Source organism: Microcebus murinus, chromosome 8 (assembly GCF_040939455.1).
Source record: "Microcebus murinus isolate Inina chromosome 8, M.murinus_Inina_mat1.0, whole genome shotgun sequence".
Classification (NCBI taxonomy): domain Eukaryota; kingdom Metazoa; phylum Chordata; class Mammalia; order Primates; family Cheirogaleidae; genus Microcebus; species Microcebus murinus.
The window spans coordinates 75,518,537-75,535,483 of record NC_134111.1 but is presented as its reverse complement, the minus strand read 5'-3'; the positions used below and the strand labels follow the sequence as shown (position 1 = coordinate 75,535,483).

Genomic DNA, 16,947 nt, shown 5'->3' with positions numbered 1-16,947 from the left:
AGCAATCTGCCTGCCTCGGCCTCCCAGAGAGCTAGGATTACAGGCGTGAGCCACCGTGCCCGGCTGTCCTTTTTAATAATTTCCAATTCTCAGTTGAAATTCTCTATCATAACTTGAATATAATTTACATGGCTATTTTAAAGCCTGTTTCTAATAAATCTAGAGCCCCTGGAGGCATTTGTAACTTTTGGTTCTTATTCACAAGGTGTTATTTCCTCATGATTATCTTTGTGCACTAGCTTTGTATAATATTTGAAACACTGCTGAAATAATCTGTAATAACAATGTTTTCTTTCCTTCAGAGGGGTTTTGTCCTAGGGCCAGTAGGAACCAGAATCACCTTAATTCAGTTTCAAGGAGTGAAATTTTATGGCTGCCAGAATATTTAAAGCTGGGTTATAATTCATGTAAGTCCTGTTTTACTTTGGGTATACCATTAGCCTCAGAATTATACTCTTAGGTGCTCCATTGTAAATCTTGAGGGGTTTACCAGGGCTGCCACATTTTATATACTCCCCCCACCAGCTTTTAAATAGACCTTTTTTTTTTAAGAGTTTTAAGTTCAGCCAGGCGAGGTGGCTACTGCCTGTAATCCTAGCACTCTGGGAGGCCAAGGCGGGCAGATTGTTCGAGGTCAGGAGTTCGAAACCAGGCTGAGCAAGAGCGAGACCCTTTCTATCTCTACTATAGATAGAAAGAAATTAATTGGCCAACTAATATATATAGAAAAAAAAATTAGCCAGGCATGGTGGCACATGCCTGTAGTCCCAGCTACTTGGGAGGCTGAGGCAGGAGGATCGCTTGAGCCCAGGAGTCTGAGGTTGCTGTGAGCTAGGCTGATGCCACGGCACTCACTCTAGCCTGGGAAACAAAATCGAGACTCTGTCTCAGAAAAAAAAAAAAAAAAAAGAGTTTTAATTTCATAGCAAAATTGAGCAGAAAGTATAGTGTTCACATACAGCCCTAACTCCACAAGTGCACAGCCTGTCCCACTTCAACATCCCAGATGAGAATGTTACAACTTGTTATAATTGATTAATCTACACTGATACATTTTAGCCACCCAAAGTCCATAGTTTACATTAGGGTTCACTTTTGGTGTTGCACATTCTATGGGTTTTGATAAATATATAATGACATGTATCCACAATTATAATATTACACAGAATAGTTTCACTGTCCCCAAATCCCCTGTACTTAACCTGTTCATTCATTCCTCCCTCTTTGCCCTTGGCAACCACTGATCTTTTTACTATCTCCATAGTTTTGCCTTTTCCAGAATGTCATACAGTTGGAATAATACAGTATGTAGACTTTTCAGATTGGCTTCTTTCTCTTAGTAATAGGCATTTACGTTTCCTCTATGTCTTTTTGGTTGGACACAGGATAGTTGTATCATTTTACATAGAATTATGACTTTGTTATTGTCTTTATTTGGAGGTTAAGTATGGTTTAACATGTGTATGGGCCGGGTGCGGTGGCTCACGCCTGTTATCCTAGCACTCTGGGAGGCCTAGGTGGGTGGATTGCTCAAGGTCAGGAGTTTGAGACCAGCCTGAGCAAGAATGAGACCCATGTCTACTATAAATATAAAGAAATTAATTGGCTAACTAAAAAAATATATATGAAAAATTAGCTGGGCATGGTGGCACATGCCTATAGTTCCCGCTACTTGGGAGGCTGAGGCAGAAGGATTGCTTGAGCCCAGGAGTTTGAGTTTGCTATGAGCTAGGCTGATGCCATGGCACTCTAGCCTGGGCAACAGAGTGAGACTCTGTCTCAAAAAAAAAAAAAAAAAAGATGTTTATGGGTGCCAAATTGACAAGGGGTGAACATGTGATAGTTAATTTCATGTGTCAACTTGACTGGGCCACAGGGTACCCAGATTAAACATTATTTTTGAGTGTTTCTATGAGGATGTTTCTGGATGAGATTAGCAGTTGAATGGGTAGCCTTAGCAGATTGCCTTCCCCAATGTGAGTGAGCATCCTTTGATCTGTTGATGACCTGAGATGAACAAAAAGCAGAGAAAGGGAGGATTCTTTTCCTTCCTGCCTGCCTGTCTGCTGGAGCTGGGATATCAGTCTTCTCTTACCCTTGGACTGGGATTTATGCCATCAGCTCTGCTGGTTTTCAGACCTTAGAATTTGGACTGAAATTACATCACAGCTTTCCTGGGTCTCCAGCTTGTTGATGGTAGATCATTGACTTCTCAGACTCCATAATCACATATCCAATTCCCTATAATAAATAAATATCCTATTTGTTCTCTTTCTTTTAAGAACCCTAAAACAGCTATCCTACGTCTTTTGCCTTTCCCTATACACTTTAGATATGATTTGTCAATATCCACAAAATTACTTGCTGTAACTTTGCACTGAATTTAGAGTTCAACTTGGGAAGAACTGACATCTTGACAATATTGAGTGTTCCTATCCATGAACATGGAATATCTCTTCATTTATTTAGTTCTTTGATTTCTTTTTTCCTTCCTTCCTTCCTTCCTTCCTTCCTTCCTTCCTTCCTTCCTTCCTTCCCTCCCTCCCTCCCTCCCTCCCTCCCTCCCTCCCTCCTTCCTTCCTTCCTTCCTTCCTTCCTTCCTTCCTTTCTCTTTGTTTCTTTCTTTTTCTCTCCTTTTCTTTCTTTCTTCCTTTCTTTCTCTGTCTCTTTCTCTTTCCTCTTTCTTTCTTTCTTTCTTTCTTTCTTTCTTTCTTTCTTTCTTTCTTTCTTTCTTTCTTTCTTTCTTTCAACAGGGTCTTGCTCTGTTGCACTGCAGTGGTGTCATCATAGCTCACTGCAACCTGAAACTCCTAGGCTTAAGAATCCTTTTGCCTTAGCCTCTTGAGTAGCTGGACTACAGGCATATGTCACCACACCTAGCTAAATTTTAAAAGTTTTTTTTTGTAGAGATGAGGCCTTGCTTTGTTGTGAAGACTGGTCTCAAACTCACGGCCTCAAGCACTCCTCCTGCCTCAGCTTCCCAGATTGCTGAGATTACAGACATCAGCTACCACATCTGGTCTAGATTTTCTTTATATACTTCAACCAATTGCAACCAACATGGTGACAACTAAATGAAGAAGTAGTTATAACTATCCTGTGGTCTTCTATCAAGCAAGCATTAAAGAGAAAAAAGACATTTGCAAAAATGAATAACACTCTTCTCATTAGATTTTTTGTTTTGTTTTTGGAAAATATAGTCATTTTTCTTAAAAATATATTATTCATGCTACAATATAAAGGACTTGTTATGACTTTTTCAATGAATATTTTTAAATTTTCTCAGTTTTTATTTCTAATATGGTAAATATTGGTAGATACAAGAAACATTAAAAAAAGTTTTTTGGAAGTCTTCAATAATTTTTAAAATTTGAAAGGACTCCTTGGACCAAATGCTTAAGAACTACTGCTCTATCTTATTTCAATTCACCTTTTGCATTTCAATTTATATGCTATTTTTTTCTTGGCCTGACCATCTAATAAATGCTTTTTTTGACCATCCTGCTTGGTTTTGGGTGTCCTGTAGGCTCCCTTAATAACACTATACTTTGCCTATCATTAGTTGCTCTTTTCAGGGCTATTGCTTTATATATACATATAAATATATATATTTATGTATGACAGTTTTATGGAGATATAATTAACATATACAATCCACCTCTTTAAATTATACAATTTCTAGTTTTTTAGTATATTCACAGAGCTGTGCAACCATTAGCACAACCAATTTTATTTATTTATTTATTTTAAGGCAGTCAAATTTAGCAGTGGGGAGGGGTTGTATACCAATTTTAGTGCCACTAATGTTAATAAGTTCTGATAACTCACTACCATCAGGCCAGCCAGCACAATCAATTTTAGAGCATTTTTTTTTTTTAGTAGAGACATGGTCTCACTCTTGCTCAGTGCTCAGGCTGGTCTCGAACTCCTGAGCTCAAGGGATCCTCTCACCTTGGCCTCTCAGAGTGCTAGGATTATAGGCATAAGTCACTGGGCCTGGTCTAGAGCATTTTTTTTATCATCCCTCAAAGAAACTCTCTATCCATTAGCAATTACTCCCCATTTTCTCCCTGAACCCACAGTCCTAGTAATAGGCTGGAGTAGTAGTCTACTAGTCTACTTTCTGTCTCTATAGATTTGTGTATGCTGAACATGTCAGATGACTGGAATCACATTTTGAGACTGGCTTCTTTCACTTAGCAGAATAAACTCAGGGTTCATCCATGGTGTAGCATGTATCAATATTTCATTCCTTTTTATGGCCTAATCATGTTCTATTATATGGATATAGTACATTTTGTTTGTCCATTTATTAGTTGATGGACATTGGATTGTTCCCACTTTTTGGCTATTATGAATAATGTTGCTGTGAATACTCCTGTATATGTTTTTGTGTAGATGTATGTTTTCGATTCTTTCGCATATATACCCAGGAGTGGAATTGCTGGATCATATAGTAGCGTTAGGTTTTTATAATTTGAGGAACTGCCACATAGGTTTTCAAAGCATTTTTTAAAATTTGGAGATGGGGGTCTATGTTGCCCAGGCTAGAGTGCAATGGCTATTCACAGGCATGATCATAGCACACTGTAGCCTAGAATTCTTGACCTAATGCATCCTCCCACCTCAGACTCCCGAGTAGCTGGGACTACAGGAGTGCATCACCAAGCCCAGCCTAAAAATATTTTATATTCCACTAGCAATGCATAAGGGTTCAAATTCTTCCATATCCTTGTCAACACTTGTTATTATCTGTCCTTTTTATAGTAGTTCTTCTAGTGGGTGTAATGTGGTATGTCCTTGTGGTTTTAACTTGCTTTTCTTTGATAGTTAATGTTAGGCATATTTTCATGCCCATTTATACATTTTCTTTGGAGGAATGTGTATGCAAGTCCTTTGCCCATTTTAAAATTGGGTTGTCTTTTTATCATTGAGTTATCATAGTTCTTTATATGTTCTGAATATTAGGCCATTATCAGATATACTATTTGCAAATATTTTTTTTTTGCAACCCCCCTCCCCTTTATTTGCAAATATTTTCTCCCATTGTTTAGGTCAGGGGTCTTCAAACTACTGCCTGTGGGCCACATACGGGTGCCTAGCACATTTAAACAGCCCTCCGGGTGTTTTTGCCACCACTGCCTGTCCTGCTTAGCAGCCGACTTGTCTGGGGCCCATAGTGCGCACTCTCCAATGGTCTGAGGGACAGTGAACTGGCCCCCTGTTTAAAAAGTTTGAGGACCCCTGGTTTAGGTCATCTTTTCAACACTAAAGGCAAAAGTTTAGATTTTGATGAAGTCCAATTCATCAGTTTTTCTTTGGTTGCCTGTACTTTTGGTATCATGTGCTTTGCCTGTACTTTAAGAAGCCATCATCTAATCCAAGTCATAAAGATTTTTGTCTGTGTTTCCTCCTGAGGGTTTTATGGCTTTACCTTCTATCTATTTTAAATTAATTTTGTAAATGTTGTCAGGAATCCAGAGTTACTTCTTTACACGTGGAGGGATGTCCAGTAGTCCTAGTACCAATTGTTGGAAAGACTGTTCTTTCACCATTGAGTTGTTTTGGCATTTTTGTTGACATAAATGTGAGGGTTTATTGATTTATTTCTGGACTCTCAATTCTATTCCATTTGTTTATATCCTTATCTTCAATGCTTATGTTACTAGGGCCTTTGTTATCTCAAAGAAGAAACCTTGGGTCATTCCCCAAAACTCAAAGCAGCCAATTCAAGGATTGGAATTAGCTCATCTTCTCCCCCAACCCTGAATTCAGAACTTTCAGCAGCGGTCTTTTTCATCAGTAGCCATCAAGATTGTGTCAGCCGGCTTTTCTGTTGTTTTTAATCAAGGTCACGTGTTTGGCAGGGTGTGCTGGTTAAGCGAAAATGGTAGTTCCAGGGTTAGAGCAAATCAATATATTTAGAGAGGGTTGACAAGCAAGGCTGGGAAAAGACAAAAGAAGTATCTTAGCTCAGCCGTCAGAAACCGCATGGGGTCAGAAAGGGAGGAGTCTAGGCTGTCAGTATGGCTCCAAACCTTGAGACAGGGCGCTCGGACCTTTCTCTCTGGGGGATGGGCTCAGGACTGAAGCACAGGGCCTGGTCTTTGGAGAAACGGATGAGACCTGTACCCTCCCGCGACCACCACAGGGGGTTGAAGCAGGCGCTGGAGCCCTTTCGCTTCTGGGCAGCTCCCCCACGTGTTTTCCCGCCTCGCCTCTCTCTGCTTCTCCGTCCCTCCTCCCTGCGCGTAGCGGAAGTGACGCGAGGCGTAGCGGAAGTCCCTGCAGCCGTGGTGTTGTGCTGTGGGGAAGAGAGACGGATTTGTAAACCCCGGAGCGAGGTTCTGCCTACCCGAGGCCGCTGCTGTGCGGAGACCCCCGGGCGAAGCCACCGTCGCCATGTCTGACCAGGTAGCGGGCTGGGAGCCATCTGACGGCGGCGGCCGGGGCTTTGCCCCGCAGGTCCGCCTGCCGCTCGGCTGGGGCCGGGGATGGAGGCGCGGGGGAGGGGAGCGCGGAATGGGGGAGGGGGCGGCCGGTGGGGACTGGGCAGGCGAGGGAGGGAAGCGGACTGGGGTCGGAGACGCCCGGGCCTGGCGCGGGGCTGCGGGAGCCGCCTCGCCCCTCTCCGGGCTTGCTCATCACCCCCTGTACCCCAGTGCCTCTGGCCGCGGCCTCCCTCATGTCGTCCCCCTTCTTCTTCCCGGGTCGACCAGGTGCGGAGCCCCGTTTCCACCTCCCCGAAAGAGTCCCGGGAGAACCCGTCCGTCTCCCTCCAGAGGACTGATCGCAGAAGCAGGGCCTTAGGCCCCAGTTATGTAACGGGAGAGAATTCCTGACTGGGAGGCTCCGTCGCCCTGAAAAGCGGCTGGACTCCACTTTTTGCTTCTTCGTAGAGGAGGGCGGGGGTGCGATGAGAGAGACGTTATCCGGTGTTGGAAATCTAGAAAGTACTGCGTTCGGTTCAGATTGCACCTAGGGTAGGGCTGCCGCCGCTCTCTTGAGTCTTTTTTCCGTGTGGGGGTGCAGAGCTGTCGCCTCTTTTCTGTACTTTCCCATTTCTTACTCGGGATTGGTTCATCAACTCTCCAGTTGTAAGACAGAACTCACAATAAGCAAGAAACAAAGTAGAACAAAACTGCTAGAGGAAGAAAAAAACATTTCGTCTGGATATTAACCTAAAGATGACGGATACTTTTGAGGAAAATTTATATGTAGAACAGTTGCAGAACATTTGCAGAAAGCTGCCTGTTAAGGCAAAGTGCTCCATTGCAATGTGAGTATCAGGAATTTACTTGGGATTTGCGCTCAATCAAGAGTGATCGATTTTTCTAAGTTTTTCTTTCTCATTCTGTTATAGTTAACCATGTTTCTAGCTAGTTTTTAATTCATAAAGTTTTTGTCTGGTCTTTTGTTTGTTCAGACGACTTTTTAAAATATTTTTGGACCTTCTGTTTAGTGGTAGTTATTCAGAAAACTATTTTTCATTCAGTCCCACAATGTACTTGAAGTTTTAAATTTAACACTTATTCCCTTGGCTTTTAACCTAGTTTTGTACCACTTGGTGAGAGTAAGTGAGGTTTTTTTGTGGATTTGTGCTATTGTACAAAATGTACACTTATATTTAGAAATTTAACTATAATCTAAATTAGTTGTAGGTGGGTCTACTTCTTAATAATCTAGATTAATTCCCAAGCTGGTATGGGAATGGCATTATAACTAGATAATTGTTTACTTGGTTACTAGGGAGGAAAGGATAGCTATAGTTTCATCAGCCTTTTGTTTTGATGCTCAGAAATGTCTAGGAAGCATTTTGAAATTTACTATAGTATGGTGAAAGAGCAATATACAGAAAGAATTATAAAATAAATTGTAGAATTTATTGCTCCAGTTTGAAGTTAGGTCATTTAAGAGATACATGAAAGAATAAAGGACTAGGAGACAAACAGATTTTTTTCACAGGGTCCGTAAGGGCAAACTATTTTCATGTTCATACTAGGACATTATCTTTTCACTTGCTATTCTTTCATGGGTGTTCAGTGGAGTTTTATAGAAACTGATATGACCTTGATATCACAACAAATTGAAATGTGGAAGCAGATGTGAAAATCCAGCTGTTTTTATTAAGCCAGACATTAAGGACATTTGCAAAAAATGTAAAACAGTGCCACTTTTCTCATTACTTTTGTTTTGAAAGATATTTTAATAAAAATATGTATTAGCATATAATGAGTTTATTGGTACTTTAAAATGAATAAATATTTAAAACATTTCTCAGTTTCAATGTTTAATGCTGTAAACATCAATATATATAACCAACCTAACAAAAGCTTTATGAGGTTATAAATAATTTTTAAGAGTGTGAGAGTCCTGAGACCAAAAAGTTTGAGAACTCTTGCTCAAGGCTAAGTGACCAACGTCATTATTATTAATAATAATTAGGAACCAGTACAAGTTCAGTGTTGGGTGCTAAAGATTTAAACAAATAGGAAGTTGAATGCTTAGCCTTAAGGGGTTTGTGAGAGCACGGAATCCCACATTGCTACTGTGTAATATCAGCATGAGACTGAATCACTGTCCCCAAAAGACCTTAATTTTAACCAAGTTCTTTTCTTTTTTTTTTTTTTTTTTTTTTGAGACAGAGTCTCACTTTGTTGCCCTGGCTAGAGTGAGTGCCGTGGCGTCAGCCTAGCTCACAGCAACCTCAAACTCCTGGGCTCGAGAGATCCTTCTGCCTCAGCCTCCCAAGTAGCTGGGACTACAGGCATTCGCCACCATGCCCGGCTAATTTTTTGTATATATATTAGTTGGCCAATTAATTTCCTTCTATTTTATAGTAGAGACTGGGTCTCGCTCTTGCTCAGGCTGGTTTCGAACTCCTGACCTCGAGCAATCCGCCCGCCTCGGCCTCCCAGAGAGCTAGGATTACAGGCGTGAGCCACCGCGCCCGGCCAGTTCTTTTCTTTTTAAAAATTTTTTTTCTATGTATTTTTAGTTGGCCAATTAATTTCTTTCTTTTTTTAGTAGAGATGGGGGTCTTGCTTTTGCTCAGGCTGGTTTCAAACTCCTGACCTTGAGCGATCCACCCACCTGGGCCTCCCAGAGTGCTGGGATTACAGGCGTGAGAACCTCTCAGAAGGTTATTGTCTGAAATATTAAAATTGAGGAATAACTTCAGGTTAAAATAGGTGAACATGGCCAGGTGCAGTGGCTCACTCCTGTAATCCTAGTACTTTGGAAAGCCAAGGTGGGAGGATCACTTGAGCCCAGGAATTCAAGACGAGCCTCAGCAACATTGTGAGAGTCCCTCTCAACAAAAAATAAAAGAAAAATTAGCTGGTGTGGTGGCACGTGCCTGTAGTCCCAGCTACTCTGGAGGCTAAAGCAGAAGGATCACTTGAGTCCAGGAATTTGACATTGCAATGAGCTATGACGCCATTGCACGTTAGCCCTGGCAACTGAGCGAGACCCTGTCTCCAAAAAAAAGGCAGACATTAAGTTCACATAAGACTGCAATTGCTGAGTTCTCCATTGATTAATGAAAAATGATTATTTTTGGAATTTGAGTGAAATGCTTTTTTATAATTTTAAGAACTCCAGGATTATTTAGTGGATTGTGGACTGTTATTAAATAATTGCCTAAAACAGGTTCCTAACCTAAGCTAAGGGCTCAGAATCCACTGAAATTGTTTTGTGTGTTTTATATTCATGTGTATACGTGTGTGTTTGTGTGTGTGTGTGTGTATATATATACACACATATATATGTAAAATTATTTTTTTTAGAGAGTAAGAACCTATAGCTTTCACTAAGGGTACATGATCCCTCACAGAAGTTAAGGAGCATCCTTTAACCAATAATAGAAATCTGATTGGGTATTCTGCTTTAGCCTAATCTCACCTTGCAGCAAAACAAAGCACTCATATAGAACCAGAAACTTAATATCAAAGGGTAAAGTTGATATGTACAAATATTTTCCCTCTTCCTTTCTTAGGATTGGGTTTATAGTGTTTCTTTTCTATACTCAAGTTATCAAAGGCAGCTTGGACCTCAGCTCTTCAGTTCAGGTCTGTTAATTATAACAATTGAATGACTGATTTGCTCTACCCTAACTGAATGTGTCATAACAAGATTCACTCTCTCAGGCCAGGTGTGGTGGCTCATGCCTGTAATCCTAGCACTCTGGGAGGCCGAGGCGGGCGGATTGCTCAAGGTCAGGAGTTCGAAACCAGCCTGAGCAAGAGTGAGACCCCGTCTCTACTATAAATAAAAAGAAATTAATTGGCCAACTAATATATATAGAAAAAATTAGCCGAGCATGGTGGTGCATGCCTGTAGTCCCAGCTACTTGGAAGGCTGAGGCAGCAGGATTGCTTGAGCCCAGGAGTTTGAGGTTGCTGTGAGCTAGGCTAATGCCATGGCACTCACTCTAGCCTGGGCAACAAAGTGAGACTCTGTCTCAAAAAAAAAAAAAAAAAAAAGATTCACTTTCTCCACCGCCATTGAAAAATAGAGATTGATTGAGTGATTTCATTTTATCTTTAGTCAAGGATTTATGGAAGCATTGTGTAATTCTGATTATCTGTTGCTGCCTAATAAACTCCCTCAAAATTTAGTAGCTTAAAACAATAGCCTTTTATTTGCTCATAAATTTGCTCATAAAGGTGAGGCCCTGTGGGTTGGACTCATCTCTGCTCCTTGTTGTGTGGACCCTCTACTGAGAAGACTCAAATGGCTGGGATGTGGAACAACTAGAGGTAGGGTGGGATGGGGCTGGGCTCTTCATGTAGTCTCAGTGCCTCTCTTGAGTGGTCTCATCATGTATTCTCAGCATGGATACCCCAGGGTATTCAAATTTATGGCTCAAGGCTCACAGAGAGAGAATAAGTGTTCAGCGAGAACCTGGGTGGAAATAGGAAGATTCGTAGGACTTAGCCTTGGAAGTCACTTCTGTATTCTCTTGGTCAATCAAAGCATTAAGGCCAGCCCAGAGTCAAAGGAAAGACATTTATTTAGACTTCGTTTCTCAATGGGAGGAGTAACAAAAGAATTTCCAGTTATCTTTAATCTGCATTAATTCTGTTTTATTCTGCCATAATAGCATTATTCCCTGCAGTGAATATTATTCTTTATAGCTTCCTGTTGTTGATGTTTACTGATTTTAGTAACTATTAGCTTGAGGTAGCAGGAGAATATGATGAACTGGTTTCGTATTAGAATTTATAATTATTTATACTCCTATTTATATCATAGACTAGGTATATTAAACTATAGCTATTAATTGAGCCTATAGTTATTGATATGTACCTTAAGCATTCCATGTCCTAAGAGAGGATCTGTATTGTCTTCTCTCTGATAGACATGAGGTGCTACTAGTTGCAGATATACAGATTATAATAAAACGCTTCAAAGAAAGCATTACCTAAACAATATTTAATAATATTTTGAAAACCAAATATGAATGTTATGGTTAGAGTACTAATTAAGGTTGAGTAGTTCAGATTTCAAAACTATAAAGCAGTTGTCAAATACATTATGACACATTTTTGCCCCATGGCAGTTAGATATCTCTGTTATAACTTTTATATGTAGTGTTACAATTATTTACATTATGTGTCTTTATTCATTAAACTGATGCTTTTGAGAGTCAAGGGTCAGGCTTTATTCGTCCTTTTTTCCTATAATGCCCAGCACAGTGACTGGATACTTAGTACAAGTTTTTTTTTTTTTTTTTTGAAGGAATGAGTGGTCCCATTCATCCATTCAACAAATATTTATTGAATATAAGTATAGTCTCAGCACCATTCTAGGCCCTAGAATTGGAAGGTTGCCTCAAAAACACGAAGCAGCAGGTATCCTCCTCCTCCTCCTCTTGAGGTTTTGTTATGGAGGATGGGTTTCTCTTATGATGTTTTTGCATAATTTTTCTTCATCTTTACTTCTGTTAGCAATAGACCTGGTGATTTTATCTCCAAGATTGAATCATTTACTTCTTTCAGGACATTTGGGATTGTTATAATTGTTTTTTTTTTTTTTTTTTTGAGACAGAGTCTCACTTTGTTGCTCAGGCTAGAGTGAGTGCTGTGGCATCTGCCTAGCTCACAGCAACCTCAGTCTCCTGGGCTCAAGTGATTCTCCTGCCTCAGCCTCCTGAGTAGCTGGGACTACAGGCATGTGCCACCATGCCTGGCTAATTTTGTATATATATTTTTAGTTGGTCAATTAGTTTCTTTCTATTTTTAGTAGAGGCAGGGTCTCACTCAGGCTGGTTTCGAACTCCTGACCTTGAGGGATCCACCCGCCTGGGTCTCCCAGAGTGCTAGGATTACAGGCGTCAGCCACCGCGCCCGGCCTTGTTATAGATAATTTTTTTTTTTGAGACAGTCTCACTTTGTTGTCCAGGCTAGAGTGAGTGCCGTGGCGTCAGCCTAGCTCACAGCAACCTCAAACTCCTGGGCTCAAGCGATCCTTCTGCCTCAGCCTCCTGAGTAGCTGGGACTACAGGCATGTGCCACCATGCCCGGCTAATTTTTTTTTATATATATATCAGTTGGCCAATTAATTTCTTTCTATTTATAGTAGAGACGGGGTCTCGCTCTTGCTCAGGCTGGTTTTGAACTCCTGACCTTGAGCAATCCACCTGCCTCGGCCTCCCAGAGAGCTAGGATTACAGGGGTGAGCCACCACGCCAGGCCTATAGATAATTTTTTATCAGGATATCTTTAGCATTCCATTTTGGAATTTTCTGAAATTATTCTATTTCTTTAAAGTCATGGGGAGAAGTTCACACAGATACTATTATTGAGCTCTTTAGTTTTACAGTTTAAAATTTGGATACTTTCTGCAACATAACTATGTTTATTTAAAGACATGTTGTATTTGTTATATTTTTGGCTATTCTTTTTGCATTCATTTGCCTTTTCTGAGCTAAAGAGGATCTGAAGGAAAAGACCTGAAGGAAGGAAGGGTGGAGTTCTGTTTACTGGTCTCACTATTCTCAATGTCTAGGGCCAGTTATTTTTAAAGGTTTTACTGAAGATTAATATGCCAACAAAAAAGTGTACATGAGTATAAAGCTTGCTGAATTTTCACAAACACAGCCATGAAACCAGCACCCAGATCAAGAACCACTGTCCTGACTTTTAACACATAGATTAGTTTTGTCTGTTTTTATACAGTATAACATTTTATAAGTGTAATCATACAGTATGTACTTTTTCTGACTGGCTTCTTTTGCTCAGCATTATTTAGAGATTTGACTATTATTGTGTACAGGTATGTTATTAAATCTCATTGCTGTCTGTATTGTGTTCCATTTTGTGACTGTACCATGATTTATTCAACCATTCTGCTTTTTTTTTTTTTTTTTCTGAGACAGGATCTTGTTCAATAGCCAGGGAGAGATTGCAGTGGCATCATCGTAGCTCACTGTAACCTCAAAACTCTTGGGCTCAAGTGATCCTCCTGCCTCAGCCTCCCGAGTAGCTGGGACTACAGTCATGTGCCACCATGCCATGCTAATTTTTCTGTTTTTTGTAGAAATGAGGTCTCATTGTTTAGGTTGGTCTCACACTCCTGTGCTCAAAGCGATCCTCCCACCTTGGCCTTCCAAAGTGCTAGGATTATAGGTGTACATCACTGCGCTCGGCCCCATTCTGTTTCTGATGTACATTGAGGTCGTTTTCTAGGGCCCATTTTTAACATGTGCCAAACTAATACCTATTTATAGCACTTTCTGTGTCAGTGAGGATTGCTTTTTGGACTGAATAACAGAAAATCTGATATTGTAGGTTAAAGCAGCATGCTATTAATTTTTCTCATGAAACAAGAATTAAATAGTAGCTCAGGGCTGATAAGGCAGCTAGCTCCACAGTGCCTTCATATTCCTTTCTTCTTCTTATCCTTAATGGGAATCTTTTACTCTCATGTTTGTCTCCTTGTGGGCACAAAAAGGCTACTTTGTGTTCTAGGCAGGAGAAAAGGGAGAAGCAAGAGGAATAGTATGTCACCTTATATCTCATTGGCCAGCACATGCCACATGGCCATAAAAGAAGCTGGAAAATATGTTTTTTACCTGGGCAAACTAAGGCTTCCATTTGTATGGAAGAGGGGAAGATAGATATTGGATAAGTAATTAACAGTATCTGCCATACCTGCAAATCTATTTGCTGATATTTTTTTTGTCATAGAGTCTCTGTTGCCCGGGCTAGAGTGCTGTGGCGTCAGCCTAGCTTATAGCAACCTGCAATTCCTGGGCTCAAGCAGTCCTACTGCCTCAATCTCCCAAGTAGCTGGGACTACAAGCATGCACCACCATGCCCGGCTAATTTTTTTTTTTTTTTAAAGTGCGAATTCCATGCATCGGCTAATTTTATATATATATTTTTTTAGTTGTCCAGCTAATTTCTTTCTATTTTTTTTTTAGTAGAGACGGGGTCTCGCTCTTGTTCAGGCTGGTCTTGAACTCCTGAGCTCAAATGATCCACCTGTCTTTGCCTCCCAGAGTGCTTGGATTACAGGTGTGAACCACCATGCCCAGCCAAGTTTGCTGATACTTTTGTATGTAGTCAAGCTAATTTGTTTCAGGCTTAGCATAGGTCCATAGTCTGGGCTCAAAGAGTAGGGTTTACACAACCAGTAAAATGTTCATTTATAATTTCTAGTTCCTGAAAAGCAGTCCTTGCATATGTTTAACTACCATTTAGGGCTGAATATAAATGTTCAGAAGGCCCAGTGTGTTGACAGCTGTGACTTAAACCTTCAAGTTATGGAGTTGAATCTGGTCAGTTCTATTCCAAATGTCTAGTACTATCTGTTTAAGTTTGAACATAGGCAGATGAAAATGTACGTGTATTTTTGTGTTTTTAGAATTGTGGGCCAGGAGCAGGCTAGCACTCTGGGAGGCTGAGGCAGTAGAACTGCTTGAGGCCAGGAGTTTGAGACCAGCTCAAGCTAGAGCAAGACTGACCCTATCTCTACCAAAAAAATAGAAAAAATTAGCTGGGCTTGGTGGCATGCATCTATAGTCCCAGCTGCTCAGGAGGCTGATGCAGGAGGATTGCTTGAGCCTAGGAGCTTGAGGCTGCAGTGGGCTAGGTTGAGGCCACTGCACTCTAGCCCAGGCAACATAGTGAGAGTCTGTCTCAAAAAAGAAAAAAGAATTGTGATAAATCCATTTCATTATGAAAGAAATGACTTTATTATAATTCTGGGTTTTTACCATTTAATAAGGTTATATCTTATAATTATCCTATTTAACCCATCTTGAGCTTTATTAGAAGATAAAAATGAAATAAGTTGATATATACAGAATATTTTTGAAACTTTGTAATAACTTTTTATTATAGAGAATTTAAATATACTGTTTATGTAATGAAGCCCACTTACCCATCTCTTGGTTTATTTTATCTCTAGCACCCCACTCCATTCCCCCGTGTTATTTTGAAGCCAAATCCCAGACATTGTATCATTTCATCATTTCATACTAAATACTTTAGTATGTATCTTTAAAAGAGAAGTACTTTTTATTTTAACATAACCATGATGCTGTTATCACATCTTAAAAAAGAACAGATTTTTAAATATCAGATAAAAGTGAATTTTTTTTTGTTTTGGGGTTTCCCCAGAATCATTCCTTTTTCAGTAAGAGTGAACAATCTTTGTATAGCTGAGTAAGTAATACATTGGGGGTCGTTAAGTGTGATGCTCTGTCCATGTGACTGCATTGTGAACATAGTGATTGCCAGAGTGCTTCTTAGCAAAGGTCTTGTTCTTTTGACTTTGAAATGGCACAGTAAAACCCTTCTCATGAATTTTATACATTTGAAAACGAAGACTGTTGTATTTCCAGTATCTTTTCCAGTATAGTTCCTTTTCCAAATCCAGCCATCTATTTCCAAGCTGACCAGTCTGTAACTTGGAAAATGGAGTTGATAGTGCATGGTGCCTGGTAAATTCATTTACCACTCCATTTATCAGAGTTCAGTCTCTGGATGATCCAGACCTGAAAGTTGAGAAGTTTTCAGTTCTCTATTTGATCTTGTACATAAACTTAACTTTTCTTTCTATCATTAGTTTCTTCTGCTCCAGGGCTGTGTACTCTTTCCAGTTAGATCAACCAGCCCTCTCTGGGATTGTCTTTTCTTTGATGACCTAGTGTCCCAGACCCAGAGCTGAATGCTTTCACTGTTTTGTAACCAGTGTGCCATACCATTTTGTATTGGCTGTTTTTTTTTTTCTTACAAGGGAGAGAAGGAAAGACAGCATACAAAAGACAGTGAGATCACTGGAGACAAACTTTGGCTTTTTTTTTGTCCAGGATCATCATGTTTTCCAGGCTAGTTTGTCAAAGAAAAAAAAGAGCACATAAAAAAACTTGATGAGGCCGGGCGCTGTGGCTCACGCCTGTAATCCTAGCTCTTGGGAGGCCGAGGCGGGCGGATTGCTCAAGGTCAGGAGTTCAAAACCAGCCTGAGCAAGAGCGAGACCCCGTCTCTACTATAAATAGAAAGAAATTAATTGGCCAACTGATATATATATAAAAAAAAAATTAGCCGGGCATGGTGGCGCATGCCTGTAGTCCCAGCTACTCGGGAGGCTGAGGCAGAAGGATCACTCGAGCCCAGGAGTTTGAGGTTGCTGTGAGCTAGGCTGACGCCACGGCACTCACTCTAGCCTGGATGACAAAGCGAGACTCTGTCCCAAAAAAAAAAAAAAAAAAAAAAAAAAAAACTTGATGAGTGCATTAAGCAACCATGAGGCAATAGTATTAAGCAAGTGGTACAGACGGTCATTACTATAGGGGTTCAGACTTGGGAAGAGATCACCAAAATGGAGTGTCTAGGGAAAGTAGAAGCTTATTTTTGGAAATTTCAAATCCAAGTGCTCACATATTCTTTTTTTTTTTTTTTTTTTTGAGACAGAGTCTCGCTTTGTTGCCCAGGC

General features: G+C 40.4%; 1 protein-coding gene across 2 annotated transcripts in view; it reads left to right on the top strand.

Annotated features, from left to right (window-relative positions):
* The first annotated feature begins 6,235 nt into the window (after positions 1–6,235).
* SUMO1 (small ubiquitin like modifier 1) overlaps positions 6,236–16,947 on the top strand; it is a 27,367-nt gene continuing 16,655 nt past the window's right edge. Inside the window, exon 1 of one of the 2 annotated variants that reach the window (XM_076005818.1) lies at positions 6,236–6,414. In XM_076005818.1, coding sequence (XP_075861933.1) covers positions 6,403–6,414 — 12 coding nt within the window. In that variant the 5' untranslated portion in view covers positions 6,236–6,402. The remainder of the gene's footprint in view (positions 6,415–16,947) is intronic. The other variant, XM_012738967.3, reaches the window with a different exon arrangement.